General features: G+C 40.8%; 1 protein-coding gene across 1 annotated transcript in view; it reads right to left on the bottom strand.

Moving 5' to 3' along the window:
* The window catches only part of kif13ba (kinesin family member 13Ba), a 44,014-nt gene that overhangs the window by 13,091 nt on the left and 15,585 nt on the right, over positions 1-15,338 (bottom strand). The window contains exons 4-21 of the mRNA XM_080026169.1: positions 11,844-11,856; positions 11,142-11,202; positions 10,688-10,780; positions 8,474-8,654; positions 7,755-7,842; positions 7,150-7,284; positions 3,867-3,979; positions 3,452-3,563; positions 3,109-3,321; positions 2,914-3,024; positions 2,658-2,792; positions 2,133-2,263; positions 1,931-2,017; positions 1,455-1,645; positions 1,085-1,364; positions 818-980; positions 564-719; positions 168-317 (exon numbers count right to left, since the gene is read on the bottom strand). Coding sequence (XP_079882295.1) covers positions 168-317; positions 564-719; positions 818-980; positions 1,085-1,364; positions 1,455-1,645; positions 1,931-2,017; positions 2,133-2,263; positions 2,658-2,792; positions 2,914-3,024; positions 3,109-3,321; positions 3,452-3,563; positions 3,867-3,979; positions 7,150-7,284; positions 7,755-7,842; positions 8,474-8,654; positions 10,688-10,780; positions 11,142-11,202; positions 11,844-11,856 — 2,413 coding nt within the window. The remainder of the gene's footprint in view (positions 1-167; positions 318-563; positions 720-817; positions 981-1,084; positions 1,365-1,454; positions 1,646-1,930; positions 2,018-2,132; positions 2,264-2,657; positions 2,793-2,913; positions 3,025-3,108; positions 3,322-3,451; positions 3,564-3,866; positions 3,980-7,149; positions 7,285-7,754; positions 7,843-8,473; positions 8,655-10,687; positions 10,781-11,141; positions 11,203-11,843; positions 11,857-15,338) is intronic.

Genomic DNA, 15,338 nt, shown 5'->3' with positions numbered 1-15,338 from the left:
TTGATGGGTTACAATAAACTACATTGATTAAAGTCCTAATAGACCAAGTTAAAAGACTCTAATGAAAGCTGCTTCCCCATTGGTTTATTACTTGAGGAAACTTGTTCATGACAACAAGATGAAGATTAAGTAAAAGGTGTAGGAATTATGTTGGTAACGCTACGTACCTCCCCCTTCTGGTTGATGATGGGAATAGCGTACTGCAGCTTGACATCGTAGAAGAGACAGGAGAGGAAGACATTAGCAACGCCGATCAGACTGTGGTTTTCCTGTTCGTCAAAGAAGGGATCTGCTCGGCGGAAATATGAGCGCATCACCTGAACAAGGGGGAAAAAAGAGAGCATGGCAAAAAAAATTACCGGAAAGGCAATTTTGAGCAATTTAGCAAAAAAGGAAATTCTCAACTATGATCTGTATGTCTCCCCTTTTCTCCTTATATTATCAATTAATGTATTCTATGTTTGCTTGTATTTGTGTACTCGAGCTAACTGACAGCACTGTTCTAATGACTGGGCTAGGTCATTGTACGTCTTCACATGGCAGATTTAGTCATAATCACTCACAGGGTTGTCCTGGTGATTCTGGTGATAGTCCTGCCACTCCTGGTACAGCTCCCTCATGTCCACCAGACGGTTCTCCATCTTCTCCAGACTCCAGATCTGCTTCCCCCGACACCGCCTTCGAACCTGAATAGCTGGTTCACTGAGCACTGCATCCCTCTGTTAACACAAGCATGTACTTAGAGAATTGTCTATGGCAAAAGCAAATGATAGGAAAACTGTGTATGATTATCCTAATTTGTGTGCGCGAGAGAGACCTTGCGGTTTGCGTTGAGGTTGTCTGATGGGATCTGCAGAGTGACCCTGTACTCTGTGTGTCTCTCCAGCTCCTCGGAGATGAAACAAGCTTCTTGCACCAGAAGGTTTGCCCTCACTATCTGCTCCCTCAACCGCCGCAGACTCCTCACCAACACTGCCTCCCTGAAGGAGGGAAAATAAGGACAAAGTGTTCAGTTTGAATTTGTATTCAAATGGTAGCACAATAGATGGAAGTAAAAAGCCTGTAATTCAGTGTGTACTCTCACCTCTCCTCATTCCACTGCTTGAGTCTGTTCTGAGCGCTAGTTGAATGACTCATCCCTCCCATACTAAGTCTCTCCAGGCTGCGGTAGTGAGACTGCTGTCCCGTACCGGGCTGGCCAGACGTCTGCCCTCCAGAGCTGCCTGTGGACAGACGGTCTGGGTTCAGCTTCTTGCGGAGCTGCTGCAGTTCCTGCTCGTACATTTGCCTCTGTCGCTCCAGAGCAGAGCGCTTCTCCTCCTCATGCTGCCTCTCCAGAGACTGCAGCACTGCTTGCATTGGGTCTGGCGAAAAAAAAAAAATATATAGAATGACTCAGTATGATAAAGTAGATGAGTCAATATAGATATTGCATTTGCCTAATGCTTCCTTACCATTGTTGCCCAGGGCTTTCATCATGACCTCTGTCTGAGCAAACTCATAGGAGAAGCTGACCTCACTGGACACTTCGCTGGCTGTGTCCCCGTCCGCATCCAGCTGCTCGTTGCTGCCACTGTTCTTCATCACGCCGCCCTCACCCTCCTCATCCTCAGCCGAACGGGAGCGCCTCTTGGGAAGGTTGATCCTGCAGATAGAATGAGCAGTTGATTGACTGGGATCTTTTTTTATGATTTAGTTTATTGTTATAATGAGTTTATTGTTATCTCTGTAGGGAAATAAGAGACGAACGCTGATAAGATGTCATGAAGTGTTTTAAGATACGAATAACTAGGTGTTAAATAAAAAATGTGTGCCACTTATCTAAACTGACAACATTATTTGTGAAAATTTTTGTTTTATTTATTAAAAGAAAAACAATAGTGTATTTAAAATGTTAAACACAGAAACATGAGAGTCTGTATAAAATCACCTAAAGAAATGGTTGTTTCCCCAGAAGATTCGGTCGCCGTGGTGAAGCTGCAGAGCACTGGTTACTGGGGAACCATTAACACAAGTCCTGTAACACAATAAAGGCAGCAGTTAAATAATCATGTGGCGATCTGTCCTACACACGGCTACATGTTCTCATCCCTCAGCCTGGACTCTGGGTCTGTGACATAGGCGTTCCTTACCTAGCATTGCGGTATGGTGTGAGGATGACGGCAGCATCTGCTGTTATGTCGATGATACAGTGCTCTGCCTGGATCCCCATCCCACACAGCTGGATGTCCTGAGAGTCTGCTGAGCCCACCTTTGTGTGTTCCTGAGGCAAAACATACATAATGTTACTAGATCTTATTAGCTGAGAGACAGAAAAAAAAAATGCAACCAAATAATATCTACTGGAGTAAAGCCTACACACAAGAATGTCCAATTTGGTAATCAATGAAATCAGAACTGACCTGAACAATTTTTTTTTCTGCCAGATTTGATTTTAAATTAGATTTTGTTCTGTCTTCAATTTCGATATCATTGATTTAAATAGGCATCTTGAGGCTATCCAATGCACAAATAAATGATTTACAAAAGCCTGGTCATGAAAATGAAACTTTGCACGTGCAAAGATTTTCTATGAAAGTTGAGATGTTATGTTTAAGGGCAGATGGGACGCTTGACAAACAAAGGCGGTAAATTCAATTAAAGTTAATATATATTACCTTCAGGTAGTACACCAGCAGTTCATTGAGGGCAGGATCGGCGTTAAGGTTGACAAGAAAACTCTTATCATCTCCAACTTTAATCCCTGAAGACTGGAGAGAAATACCCAGACTCTCTAACTGCTTCTGACGCTCCTACAAACATAGAGACAAAGATCATATTTACACAGTGTCTAATCCATACATACTGTATATACAGTATATATACACATTTAAACAATTTTAAATACATTTTTTCAACCTGTGTGTGTCTTACCTGTGCAACCTCCTCAGTTTTGCGAAGCTTCTGCTCCCAGGTGATGGTCATCTCTTGAATCAACTTTTCGGACTCTTCCAGGCGGTCTTTCAGCTCCGGGGCCTTCAAAGACTGGAGGAATAAAATAGCAGATGAGTGCATGTGAAAGCAGTGACTTAAAAATAGAGATTTTTGAAGATTTGGAAGCTATCTAACCTCGGCCTGAGTCAGCTGTACTCGTAGTTTCTCTACTTCCTCCCTGAGCTCCCTGATGATGCGAGCGTTGGGGTCTTCGTTGACAACAGCGTGGTTAACAATGCTCTTTGCTCGGTCCGCATAGCGCAGAGTGGATAGTGTTTCCTCATAGTTGTCTGCTGCAGGACTCACAGTAGCCACCATCGCCGTGCGACTGTTGCCACCCAGACAATCCTGGAGAAAGGCAAACAAGTTGCACTTTTTTAAATAACTAAATAAACAACATGTACTGAATGTCAAACCAAAAAAAGGAATAGCATTTTCCTCTGTATCTAATGGACATTTATTGTAATGGTGTATGTACCTTTAGCAGCCATGTCAGCACAGAGTCTCTGTAAGGAACAAACTTGTTCTTGTTCTTGGCGGTTCCCTGTTCAGCCAGTGCAGAGATCACCAGGCCCAGCGTAGTGAGAGACCTGACAAACAGGAACAGGACAGTCAAGTTCAATCTATTCTATTTCATGTATGCATCCAAAGGTTGGGCAAACAATGTCCCTGTTTCTTTAGTGTGTGCATCTCTCTTCCCCCAAAAAATGAGTCGACAGTGAAATGACAACGCTGTGGTTAGAAAGAAATGTCTAGTGAAAGAAAGTAAGACTGAAAAACACATGTGCAAATAAACTGAGGGGACTCGAATGAACCGCCTGATAAGGAAAACACCCATTTCTAGGTTTGTGTTTGTGTTCAGAGTGAATCTGTGTTCAGCTGCTTTTGCGTACTTGTTGATGTTGCTTCCCTCTTTGAGTCGTTCTCCTGCTGCTCCGGTCTTTGCTGCTCGCTCACTTCCAGCCAAATCTACCAGACTCAAGCGGCTCACCTTCTCCCCACTCGTCTGCAAAGAAACAGAAGAAAGACTGATTATTTTCTTATTCGCTAGGATTTATATTCAGCCACAACTAGCAACTTGCATAGTCTTTCTTTAAACATTTAGTCCCTCCCATACTGTTTATTAGCTAAACATTGTGTCCTAGATTTTTACAGATGATTGTTTATCAGCTTTCTGTTCATCTTGGGGGGAAATTCTACACCAAAGGTGAACTTCGCCAAAACTATGTTCCTTCTAACACTGGCCACAACTGGTATGTTTTTCACATTAGGTAATATTGTCCACAGTGAAATACACCACCATACTCCAGAATTAAATAAGGCATGCATTTTATTCACAGCAATGATGGCAGAAATTATAAAGGAGGCACTACATTAAGGCAATCCCTGCTGGGTTTTAAGCACACTAGTCTGATTTGCAAACATGGCAGCAATAGACAACACAGGAATACACAGCAACTGTTGGCTCAATCAGAAACCTCCCCATTGATTTACTGTTGAATTTGTTCGGCCAAATGCTTTGATCCACTCTTGTTTAGAGGACATGCTCACTGCTTTCTCTGGTCATTGTGATTCTAATTATATGAGATGGTGTAAACGTTACACCAACTCATGGATCACAATGTTGATATCACAAGAATAAAGCCTTTACACTGAAAAGGCTCTATTGTTGTGATGTGTTTCTAATAATTGGAATTTAAAAAAATAGATACGCTGTAAGACACACAAACACTTGATTCTGTTGCATATCACGCCTTTTACAGTGATTCTATAATGTCAAATAATGCAGGTGGAGCTCTGTGTGATGGAAAGAAGACTTAAACTTTATTGTCCCCGAGGGCAAACTCTTTTTCACAACACTAATGTTATGGACAGCACGCTTACAGATAAACAGTCAATAACAGAAGTACACACATAACAAAAGGACTAGCAGGAAAATAACACACACACACAACGTGGGACTGGTTTGTTTTATATGTGTGTTTTGGGGCTGCTATGGCTCCAGGCACCAGGCTCTTGCCATAGCGAGCCCTTCTGCACCTGCATCCAGGGGGAAGAATGGTTTTATGGTGTGTGTGTGTGTGTGTGTTATCCTGTACCATTGAGGTAAGTAGTGTGTATGCATTACTGTAAAATTAGTTTGTGCGCAAGGCGGGTTTCCCTTGTATTGTGAAAAAAAGAACAATCTCTTTATGAGAAAGAGATACATTTGATTTTAAGCAAACCCACAACCTGAAGCCTAAAAAGACCCAGACTTGAGACTCACTGATAATCATCAACCACAACTGCACTGATACTGATCAGCCTCATAACCAGTTTCTGCTTAAACCCCCGAGAGAAAAGCAAATGATTAAATAAACAAGAGATTTCTATCTTGAACACTGGAAAAAATTAGCAAAGCAAAGTGTATTGCTTTTATAATGTATTATGTAACCAGTTGAGATGACACAGACATTAGGTTGTCAGGATACTCTAAGGTTTCAGCACACAAAAGGCACTTCATATGGTAAATAATCCAATAGATGCTTCATGATGAAACAAAACAATGTAAAAACAATTCCTTGAAGCGGTTTCGACCTATTCATCAACAAGCGTTGGTAACAAAATAGAAAACAAGTGAGAATGCATGGCTAATGGGGCCAAAGTTCAAACTGACTGGACTTTGAATGGAGTGTTTTGGTTGACAAGTCTGAGCAGGGCACGTCTCTGAAAGGATATCCTGTGATGAGCTGTCTGAACGTGAGTATGACTCATTTAGCCATGTGTGGCTTTATAAAACGGATCCATTGAGCCATTAGGGGGCACAGATGAGCTCCAATTCTACCATGACTCAGTTCAAGAGTTATTTAACAACATATCATATGCTATAAGGCAATCAGGCTGTGTGTGTTGAGGGGATAACCTTTTGTATTTTACGACAGTAAACCCAGAAACTTGTGGAGTCAGGTCAGCATATAAGTCAAGAGTATCTGCAACAGTAAACATTACATCTAGGTTTTTGAGCAAGTAAATCAAATGTACAATCATTTTAAGGCCACAACTACTGATTACTTTGGTAATTTTTCATCTCGATTGATTGGTTAATATTTATCTATTCACATATAATAAGTGGGGAATAGTGAATCATAACCAGTTCCTGAAATTACTTGATTTTTGACCAACAGAGAAAATCATGTTTTGTGAGAAGCTGGAACCAGAGACTCTGCCGCAGTATTTCCTGATAAATAACATAAAATATTGGTAAAATATCAAAATAGTTGCAGGCCCAACAAACATCATATTAGCGAAGCACCACAAACCAACACAAATTGGAACAATAACACATGCACCAGTAAACACTTAACAAGCAGCATGGTGTAAAAAGTGAATCAACTTCAGAATATAGTTCCAATTGCACTGAAATGGGCTGACTTCTGGTCTAGAGGGGCTTGCCGTGGAGAAGGTAGAAGAGAAGTTTGCTGTTAGAATGCAAACTACATCTGAAATGTAATTATTTGTAATGTGAATGACGACAAAAGAATAAAGCAACAAAGACAATACAGAACTGACACATCCAGATAGAGGACGCGCCAGCCTGTGATTCACTCTGACTACACAGTCTACACATTACATGTCTGCTTTATGAAGCTAGTGACTGACTGTCTGACTGACTGACTGACTGTCTGTCTGACTGACTGACACACTTGGTGATTGACTCTGGGACCTTGGTGTGCCTTGAAAACAGAGCAGGCTGTATCAGCTCACAAACTCAAAGTCAAGCCTGTGAATTATTAACAGGATTTGCTAGTGGCAAGTTTGTCAGGAAATAAGAGCAAGGAGCAGGAGAGGAGAAGTGGGTCAGTGAGGATGGAGGATCATTAGGTCATTTAGGTCTTTACTAGCAGTGCCTGGTTATATAGCCCAGCTGACACATTATCCCTTTTGTAACACCTCTTGTGGTACAGCCAAACATTTCTAGATTCTTTTGACAGAATAGAAGTACAAGTACTATAGTGGTACCACAACTTTAAACAGCATCACTTATATACCCGCTATCCACACCAATTTGTTACATCTCTATTGAGAAATACAGCTAACCCGACAACATCTGAGAAAGTTCTCCTTAAAAGGAATTTAAAAATAGTATGTGTTAGAACTATGCCCTACCAGAGCCTACGTCTGCGTGTAATGTCTTACCCCAGATTTCAAGTCTTTTAATGTGTGTGTGAGGATGATGTTGAAGACAGCGTGCGACCGACTGCTCTCTTCATTCATGTTGGTAGCAGCGACAGTCCGAGACTTGTTCCCTTCTGACATCAGAGACTCAACGTCCTGGAAACGACAAAATAAATCATACAATAAATAAATGAAGAATGCCATATTTTGCTATTTTGATTCTCATTGTGGACTAACCTGTTAAGACTGAAGAATACTATAGAAGTATATTGGTGAGATTCTATGCATGCTTATATATTTAACAGTCACTTCAGTTGGTTATAGAGGATGTTTGAATATATGGCAAAGCCTAACATAAACTATAACATGTAATTGATTCTGACATTTTTTATAGACAGTTTCTGGTTTTATTGGCTTGACTGCTGCCATCAAGTCAGCAACACTGTAACCAGCCCACGGGCCAAAGTGAGAGAGAATGCAACTAAAAACCTCTGCACATGTGTCTGTTAACACTGACACAGAGCAACTGCCGGATGCAACATAGAAGACGTCAGTGAGTGAGCGTGTCAATATATGTGACATGAAAGCAAAAATTAAAACTGACCCTTTAAGATAAAGATTTTTACCTTGTAGTTGGCTACAGCTAGTCGAGACAAGCCGTCAACGTAGGGACCCAAAACCTTATGTTCCCTCACCCTCAGAGTTTGTCTCCCCCTGGACAGAAAGTGAAAACAGGTTTAAAACACAGATAAACAACATGCTCACTATTTCTAAATGGCTATTTATCTGATGTATTAGCAGCAGGAGCAGCAATATTTGCTCAGCTGGTTCTGGCCAACTTTCAAAAATTTAAGCAGTTCACTTGGCTCTGTGACCCTGATAAAAACTGAGAACTTCATCATTCTCTGCTCCACAGCTAAGCCCATATGGGTGTCAGATGGTCTGCTTCTCGTTGGCCCCTTTTACAGAGGTTAAGGATCAAATAGAGAGTGGAGGTCAAAGGTTATACTGTCTGGGGCAGCAGACACTGGCCAGAGCCCATGATTTACTGCTAACCTGCTGGACGTGAACTGGACCGCAGGATGCAAGAGTGAGCTTTTTATCCACTGCAGCTGGTGGTACCAGAATCCACCAGCCACTTTCTCTGTTTCACCCAATGGCATTTGGAAATAAACCTAACCTAAGCTCATTTACCACTGTTGGCCACAATACTTCCTCAGGTATCTTAACAGTAAAGGCCCTAATATTTTCTCTTCAGTGGAAGGGTTTTACTTTGAAGAAGCTGCCAAAATGAATAATTTTTTACCATAACAGTATATGATTGTATTGCCATTTAAATTCCTACCCTTTGGGATCGAGCAGATCTCGGACCTTCTCGTTGTATATCTCCATGTAGGACACCTCAACAGTGAAGCTCTCCTCCTCCCTCTGTTCTTTCTGGGTTCGATCAAACAAAGCGCTGCACAGCCGAGGAATCAGACCTGGCTGGTCCCCTGAACCCATCATGGTGTACGACTTCCCCGAACCTGGTAACAACACAAATGCATGCACTGTCAATTTGGGATAGGTGATTTGAAAAAGGGAAAATTTGGCATCTTTGTGACAAAATATTACAAAACACATCTGAGTATAAAAGGTGTCCTATACATCATCACCAAATATGATTTGAATGCCAAAACAAAACTGGAAAGCTATGAGCTCATAGAAGCAGACTTTATGGAAGAATAGTTGTATATGATTGAATGAATAGGACTTAATAAATTGGTAACTGAGAGCATAACTTATTGTGATTCGTGTTGGCAGACACTGGACTGAATGAACTGCTCTGATGTGTGTTTATTGAAAGATTTGTAGTGTTATAATGATGTGTAAACAGAGCCGAAAGCCTGTCTGATGTTGGTTAAACTTTGGTATTTTGTTAAAGGTCTCATATTATACACTTTTCTGTCAATATTATATGGTCTTAGAGGTCCCTAATATGTTTTTCTTTAGTTGTTTGCTGAAAAAACCGTTCAGATCATTTATTGTAGTATGCCTCTATACCCTGATTTTCAGCTAATCTCACGATGGCCTATTTTTGAAACCGAGCTGCAGCTCCCCTCGTAAATATACAATCTATGAGCTCCCCCCGCCCCTGTCTGGAAGCGAAGCCATTGGCGTCCGCCCATAGGTCCATAGCTTGCCGTGCCTGTACTGTTACCACGGTTAGGTTTACCCTGAGAATGTCTAGTGCTAGTAACGCAGGAGCTCAGCCGCACTTTGAACAGTTTGACATGACCGATCCTTGTCTACATGAAAGACTATGTTCATACAGATGCACTGACAGCTACAAGCTAATGGAAACGGCATGTTCACAATAAAAATGCAAAAAAAGATGGAGGCTACTGCGAAGCTAGCTCGGAAGCTAACGGCTAAAAATATCACTAAAATCAGTGAAAAAATTAGCTTCAAAGTTAGACTTCGACTCTATTACCTTCCAATGCTTTGTCTTGCTAAAAACGAGGCATTTTCAGACTGCTGTGGGGAATATAAAGAGCTTGTTATGGGCAAAAGATCAATGATTTTCCCGAAGCTAGCTCGGAAGCTAACCGCTAAAAATATCACGAAAATCAGTGAAAAAATTAGCTTCAAAGTTAGACTTCGACTCTATTACCTTCCTATGCTTTGTCTTGCTAAAAACGAGGCATTTTCAGACTGCTGTGGGGAATATAAACAGCGTGTTATGAGCAAAAGCTGGTTGCTTGTCCCAAAGCTAATAGCTATACACCAGTCAGGCAAAAATACCAATAAAAACAATTCTTTTAGTTTCACCATTTAAAAAAAAGCACAAGTAGCTTCCTATCCGTTGTGTTATTAAAAACGAGGCATTAATAGACTGCTGTGGTTAAGATAAATTAGTGGAGTATGAGCAAAAGCATTCTGTGTTGGTGTATGTAACATTCAGCATGCTTTGCTGTACTACGGGCATCTTGTAGCTTAGCGGGGAAAACAACATGGCTGTCGCTCGGAAAATTTTCCATCGGATCTCGGGGCCGTGGACGAATAAGAAATGGGGGGGTGGGATTATCATAGACTACTGCACGGTGGAAGTTTCTGGTTACTAATGTGGGGGGGAAGCATGGACATATAAAGAAAATATGGGGAAGTCTGTGACGTTACAGTCGTCGAGAATTCTGACTGGAGTATATTGGAGAGGTTTTCAGAAAGGGGGAGGGTGAGGAAAGGAGAGATTTATTTTTTTTTTTTTAAACTTTGGCAGTCCCTAGGCACACCGTGGACCCATAGTTATGTTCCAACACATTTAAAAAGTGCGTTTTGCATAATATGTGACCTTTAAATGCTGGAGAATAGAGAAGCGCTGTGCAACCTTCCTGCCACAACACATCCACACTGACACACCTCTCTTAAACGTTATACAAAAGGCTTTAGGGCACCACGGTAATAAGGGCTAACATGAACTGTTCATATTGTGACAAATTCCTGTAGTTACAGGCTCTGTTATAAAATACAGCCGCGTTGTATTGACCGCAGAGCAATGAGGCATCTCATGGTTAATTACCAGTTTGTCCATAGGCAAAGATACAGGCATTGTAGCCCTGGAAGGCGTTTCGGAGAAGACTTTCCCCAAGGCACTGGAAGACCACCTCTTGACCTGCAGACGCACGCACACACACAAACAGACAGAAGTGTTATTCTAGGGAGGTGGTGTAGTGGTTAGAGCGTCCCCCCCATGAGGCTCAGTCCTCACAGCAGACCCAGTTCGAATCCAACCCGTGGTCAGTTCTCTGCATGTCATTCCCCTCTCTACCCCATTTCATCTCTGTCTCTCTGCACTATAAATAAAAAGGAATGAAAGCACTTAAACAACGATATCTAAAAAATAAATAAAAAATAAACGTTATTCTACAGGACTGAATAGTTTTTTCTTCTAAACTGAACTGTTTGAATGGCACTTTAGTGATACAATTGTAAAGCTTATAAAAACTGTGATCTGGATCTATTAATGTACTTACCTGCATATTTCTCTTTATCCGTCTCGTCCATAGACCAGAAGCAGTAGTCATAGGCGAAGACCTGGGAAGAGAAAACAGCCACAGTATGAGACTCACAAACAACACTAGCCGATTTGAGCTCAGCAGTTAGCATTTAATAACTATTTTGACCTTTGTATTGAATTCAATGGTAGGTTGTGTGAATGTGGTGTCTCTTTCAACAGTTAGCTTTTAAATAACAACTCGGAAATATGATATAGATACCCTGAACTTACCAGTAACTTGTGTTTAGTTAAATAAGCTGTAACAGCTGTGAACATACTGTAAGCATAGTGTCATGTTCTTTATGCAGCACTATGGGAATTTTTTGGACAGGAAAAGTCTTGATTTACAGTGAACTTGGCTGCTAAGCCAAAAGTATTTTCAAAAGTAGAAAATAAGGGTTTCAAGTTAATAAATTAAACAACACTCCTCTGGCTAAAAAATCTATTATTATTTTTTTTAAACAGCCCATTACTTTGTATAACTGCCTGTACGGTTGCACACAGTTCCCAAACGGAGTTGAAAAAACAAGCGGCTTCTTTGTTTAACACAGAGATGATTCACAACCATGGCATTAAGTCAGTGTTAAAAATGGCTGTGAATGTGTGTGTGTGTGTGTGTGTGTGTGTGTGTGTGTGTGTGTGTGTGTGTGTGTGTGTGTGTGTGTGTGTGTGCCGTTACCTTGGACTGACTCCTGATGATGTTGGGAGAGTCAAGGTCCACAGCAGCATGTGGAGAGATAGGAAGATGAGATTTAGTGTTATGCATGTTAGAGAGGATGCAGCGTGGAAAGCTGCTTCAGAGCAGGCTGTAGTCAAGTCTTTATTGCTTTAGGTATAATCCGTTCCAGACCCAAGAATAGAAACCATTTATCTAGCGATCATCAGTCTATGCATTTTATGAATGTTTTCTATCAATTAACACGTGTGCTAGTAAAACAAAGACACAACTGGAGCCACTGCCTAAGGCTTTCCATGTTTTAGTTTTTTTTTCACAAGACACTTTAGCACACATTTGATTTGAAATAGCCATGTTGCGTGTATCTTGATTACAATTTGTTTGTTGGTCTGTTTGTCACATGTCCAATGTCTTTGGGGGTTTGGTAAGGATGTTGGTGTATGTGGATGTGTGGGTAGGCCGTGCATTAATCACTGAGAGCTTGGAGAGACATGAAACTATCTCTCAGACTGGTTGAATTATTGTGTCAGTGTGTGTGCGCGGGCGTGTGTGTGTGTGTGTGTGTGTGTGTGTGTGTGTGTGGTGGAGGGGGGGTTGCTACAGAGGGATGAGGTAGTGTATGGTGGAATCAGATGGTAGCTAGCAAAGAGAGGTCATGCTCAGGAATGATCAGGGCCACGTGGGAATTGGCCCCGACATCTGTGTAATATTTTACAGAACAAAAACAGCCACATTCACTCACTACACACAAACATGTCCGAATTCTGTGCGTTAAGCAGACAGCCCAGTCCTTCAAAATTGAACTCCCAAAGACACGGTCACCCCATCTGGCGATCTATGCATGTGAGGAATGTCAACGCTCCCAGACAGGCCCATTTTTTTAAAACCAATGTTATAAAATAAAAATAACCCTACTTAAACTATTACACCTACTAAAACAATTGCTTAAAGTTAAAGATAAAGCTTTCTTTAACATCATCTGCAGGAAACATAAAAATGCTACATAAAAATAGCAATACCATTCTTTCAATTACATTAACTTATACTGATAATGCATCAACCAGGGTTAAACAGTTCGGTAACACTTTACAACAAGGGTACATTAATTAACTGTTAGTTAATGCTTTGTTAACGCTATTAACGGTCAGGTCATGCTTTTTAGGCATTAAGTAACTGTTATTGCTTACTTATCAAAGGTTAGTCAATGCTTGGTTACGCATTAACTATGCTTAGTTAATTAATGCTTAGTTAAGCGTGAACTAAGCATAACAATTAGTGAATGATTATTTAATGCATATTAAACATTAACTTAGCAGTTATTAATGGTTAGTTATTGCTAAGCTGATTCTTATTAAGCATTAACTAAGCATTACGTAACAGTTAATGAATGTATCCTATTGTAAAGTGTTACCAACAGTTCAAGTTTTTATCATGTATTTGTACAGTAAATGGACCGATTAAACACTTAGTCTGCAGTCCAGCATGATTAAAATACAAATGTTGATACCTACATTATGACGCTCTAAGTGAACACATTTAGGTCATATACATGTATATATTTAATTAATTTATTCCTTTACAGTATGTGACTGTGGGTTTATTTCGTAAGTCCAGTTGGCATTGTTGGGCCTAGTAGTTTTAAGGCATGTAAGAGTTCAGATGAGAAAAGGGCTGGTTCAGAAAAGGTGTCAGTTTGACTGGGCACACCTGATACAGTGAAAAAAGAAAAGCTAAATGCAGTCACAAAACAGCATGGCATCTTTTGATGCATTGAGTGCAGAGTGCGTAAGGGAAGTGTGCAGGAGATGGAGAGAGCGAGAAAGAGAGAGAGAGGGGTTGGCAGCAGTAAGTCATGGATGTGATGGTGGCAAACTTTCAGTATGAGCTACCGCTTGTCATAAAAATAAAGGCTACGGCTTCTCAAGAGCCCAGCAGAGACCCTGAGTTGACTTTGTTTATAGGCAGCCGAGTATAGTGACGGATGTTTGCCACAAAGTTAGCTACAAACCTGGCCCTGGAGTTGTTCTTTTATAGACCCAGCAGTCCATTACATGAGCATTTACACAACCCTAAACAATCCTGCTGATGGAATAATGAGATACCAACAGCTATAAATGTGTTCCATTTAATATTGCAAGAGATTTAAACAGAGCCTCTTTGAAATTCCTGTTTTAGAAAACAAACACTTTAACGTGTTCTGTTCTAACATAACTACTCATGTTAAAATTATACTCGGCCGTTATCGAGGATTTCTGTTTATTTTCAGTGCAAAGAAAATTCACAAGGACAGAGAATTTTGGAAGTATATTTAGCACCATCATGATGATTACTACTGTAAGGAATACAGTAGTAAAACAACTATATTTGACCTGTCCAATCTTATTAAATCTAGGCTTGCAAAAGGTAACCTGCCACTCTGTATAACATTTGTTTGAAGCACATACTGTAGTTGGTAGGAAAAAGAATAATCATCAAAGCTGGCGGAATCTAGTTCCACTAATGCCAAGTAAACTGGCAGAGGAATTTGAATAGAACTCAGTGACAGGCTTTCTTTTGATTGTGAAATGAAAATAGGACATTAACGTCAGCCATTTGGTAGGCACTTTAATCAAATAGGCTTACTGCAAAATGACAAAACATTGGGACTGGTGGTCCCTGGGGCGAACAGAATGTGTCTGGCGGTTTTGTTTTTCCCGTTAACTCATACAAAACCTGCAGCGCTCTAATGCATTTCTCAGATCTATAAAATCATCTCTGGTCAGGTGTTTCTATTGAAAACATTTTTGTCACCGCTGCCTTCTGTTGTCTTTCTTCTGTTGTGTTCTTACTACAGGCGACCCTTTTGTCATCTCCCTCCACCATCTGTGGTGTAGTGGCTCCACCCACGGCTGTCAGAAAGCTGCGTCGTCAAGACAGATGATGAGGCCAGAGGTAAGAGACTGCTAGTGGTTTCATCATTATGAAGATCCTCAACTACATTCATTCCATGTCTTAGTATTTGCTGACCATAAATGCTTTACACCTGAGCTGACATCATATATAACTTGACCCTGTGTGACCTAAACTACATCACAATATCATGTGGAAGACACAGAGACAAACACACACACACACACACACACACACACACACCTGTTTCCTTTTAACCATGCACATTCTTTATAAACTGCCAGAGCTGCAGCTCTTGCACAAAACAGCCAGCCAATAACACATCATATTACACTGACGTTCATATGCTGACGTGCTGCTTTTCAGAGAGCTAAACAGAATTGCAGAGTAATTCCTATCAAAAGGTTTATTGATTCCAGCAGCTCGTCAAACCGGGATACGATTAGCACCTCCTCCTTTACACAGCTTTGACGTTTATTCTTAGCACTGTCTTTGAGTCCACAGAATGTACAGCAGACTCTAGAGGTGCTTCACTTTGAGTCTAAATGTGAAGGGAAAGATGTGTTAAAAGCATCTTATTCTCTTAAAACGAAAGAAGGGATCAAACCA

Source organism: Ammodytes marinus (genome assembly GCF_949987685.1).
Source record: "Ammodytes marinus genome assembly, chromosome: 1".
In the NCBI taxonomy this organism is placed as follows: domain Eukaryota; kingdom Metazoa; phylum Chordata; class Actinopteri; order Uranoscopiformes; family Ammodytidae; genus Ammodytes; species Ammodytes marinus.
Note: the sequence above shows the minus strand (reverse complement) of the source record. Positions and strands in the feature narration are given on the sequence as shown.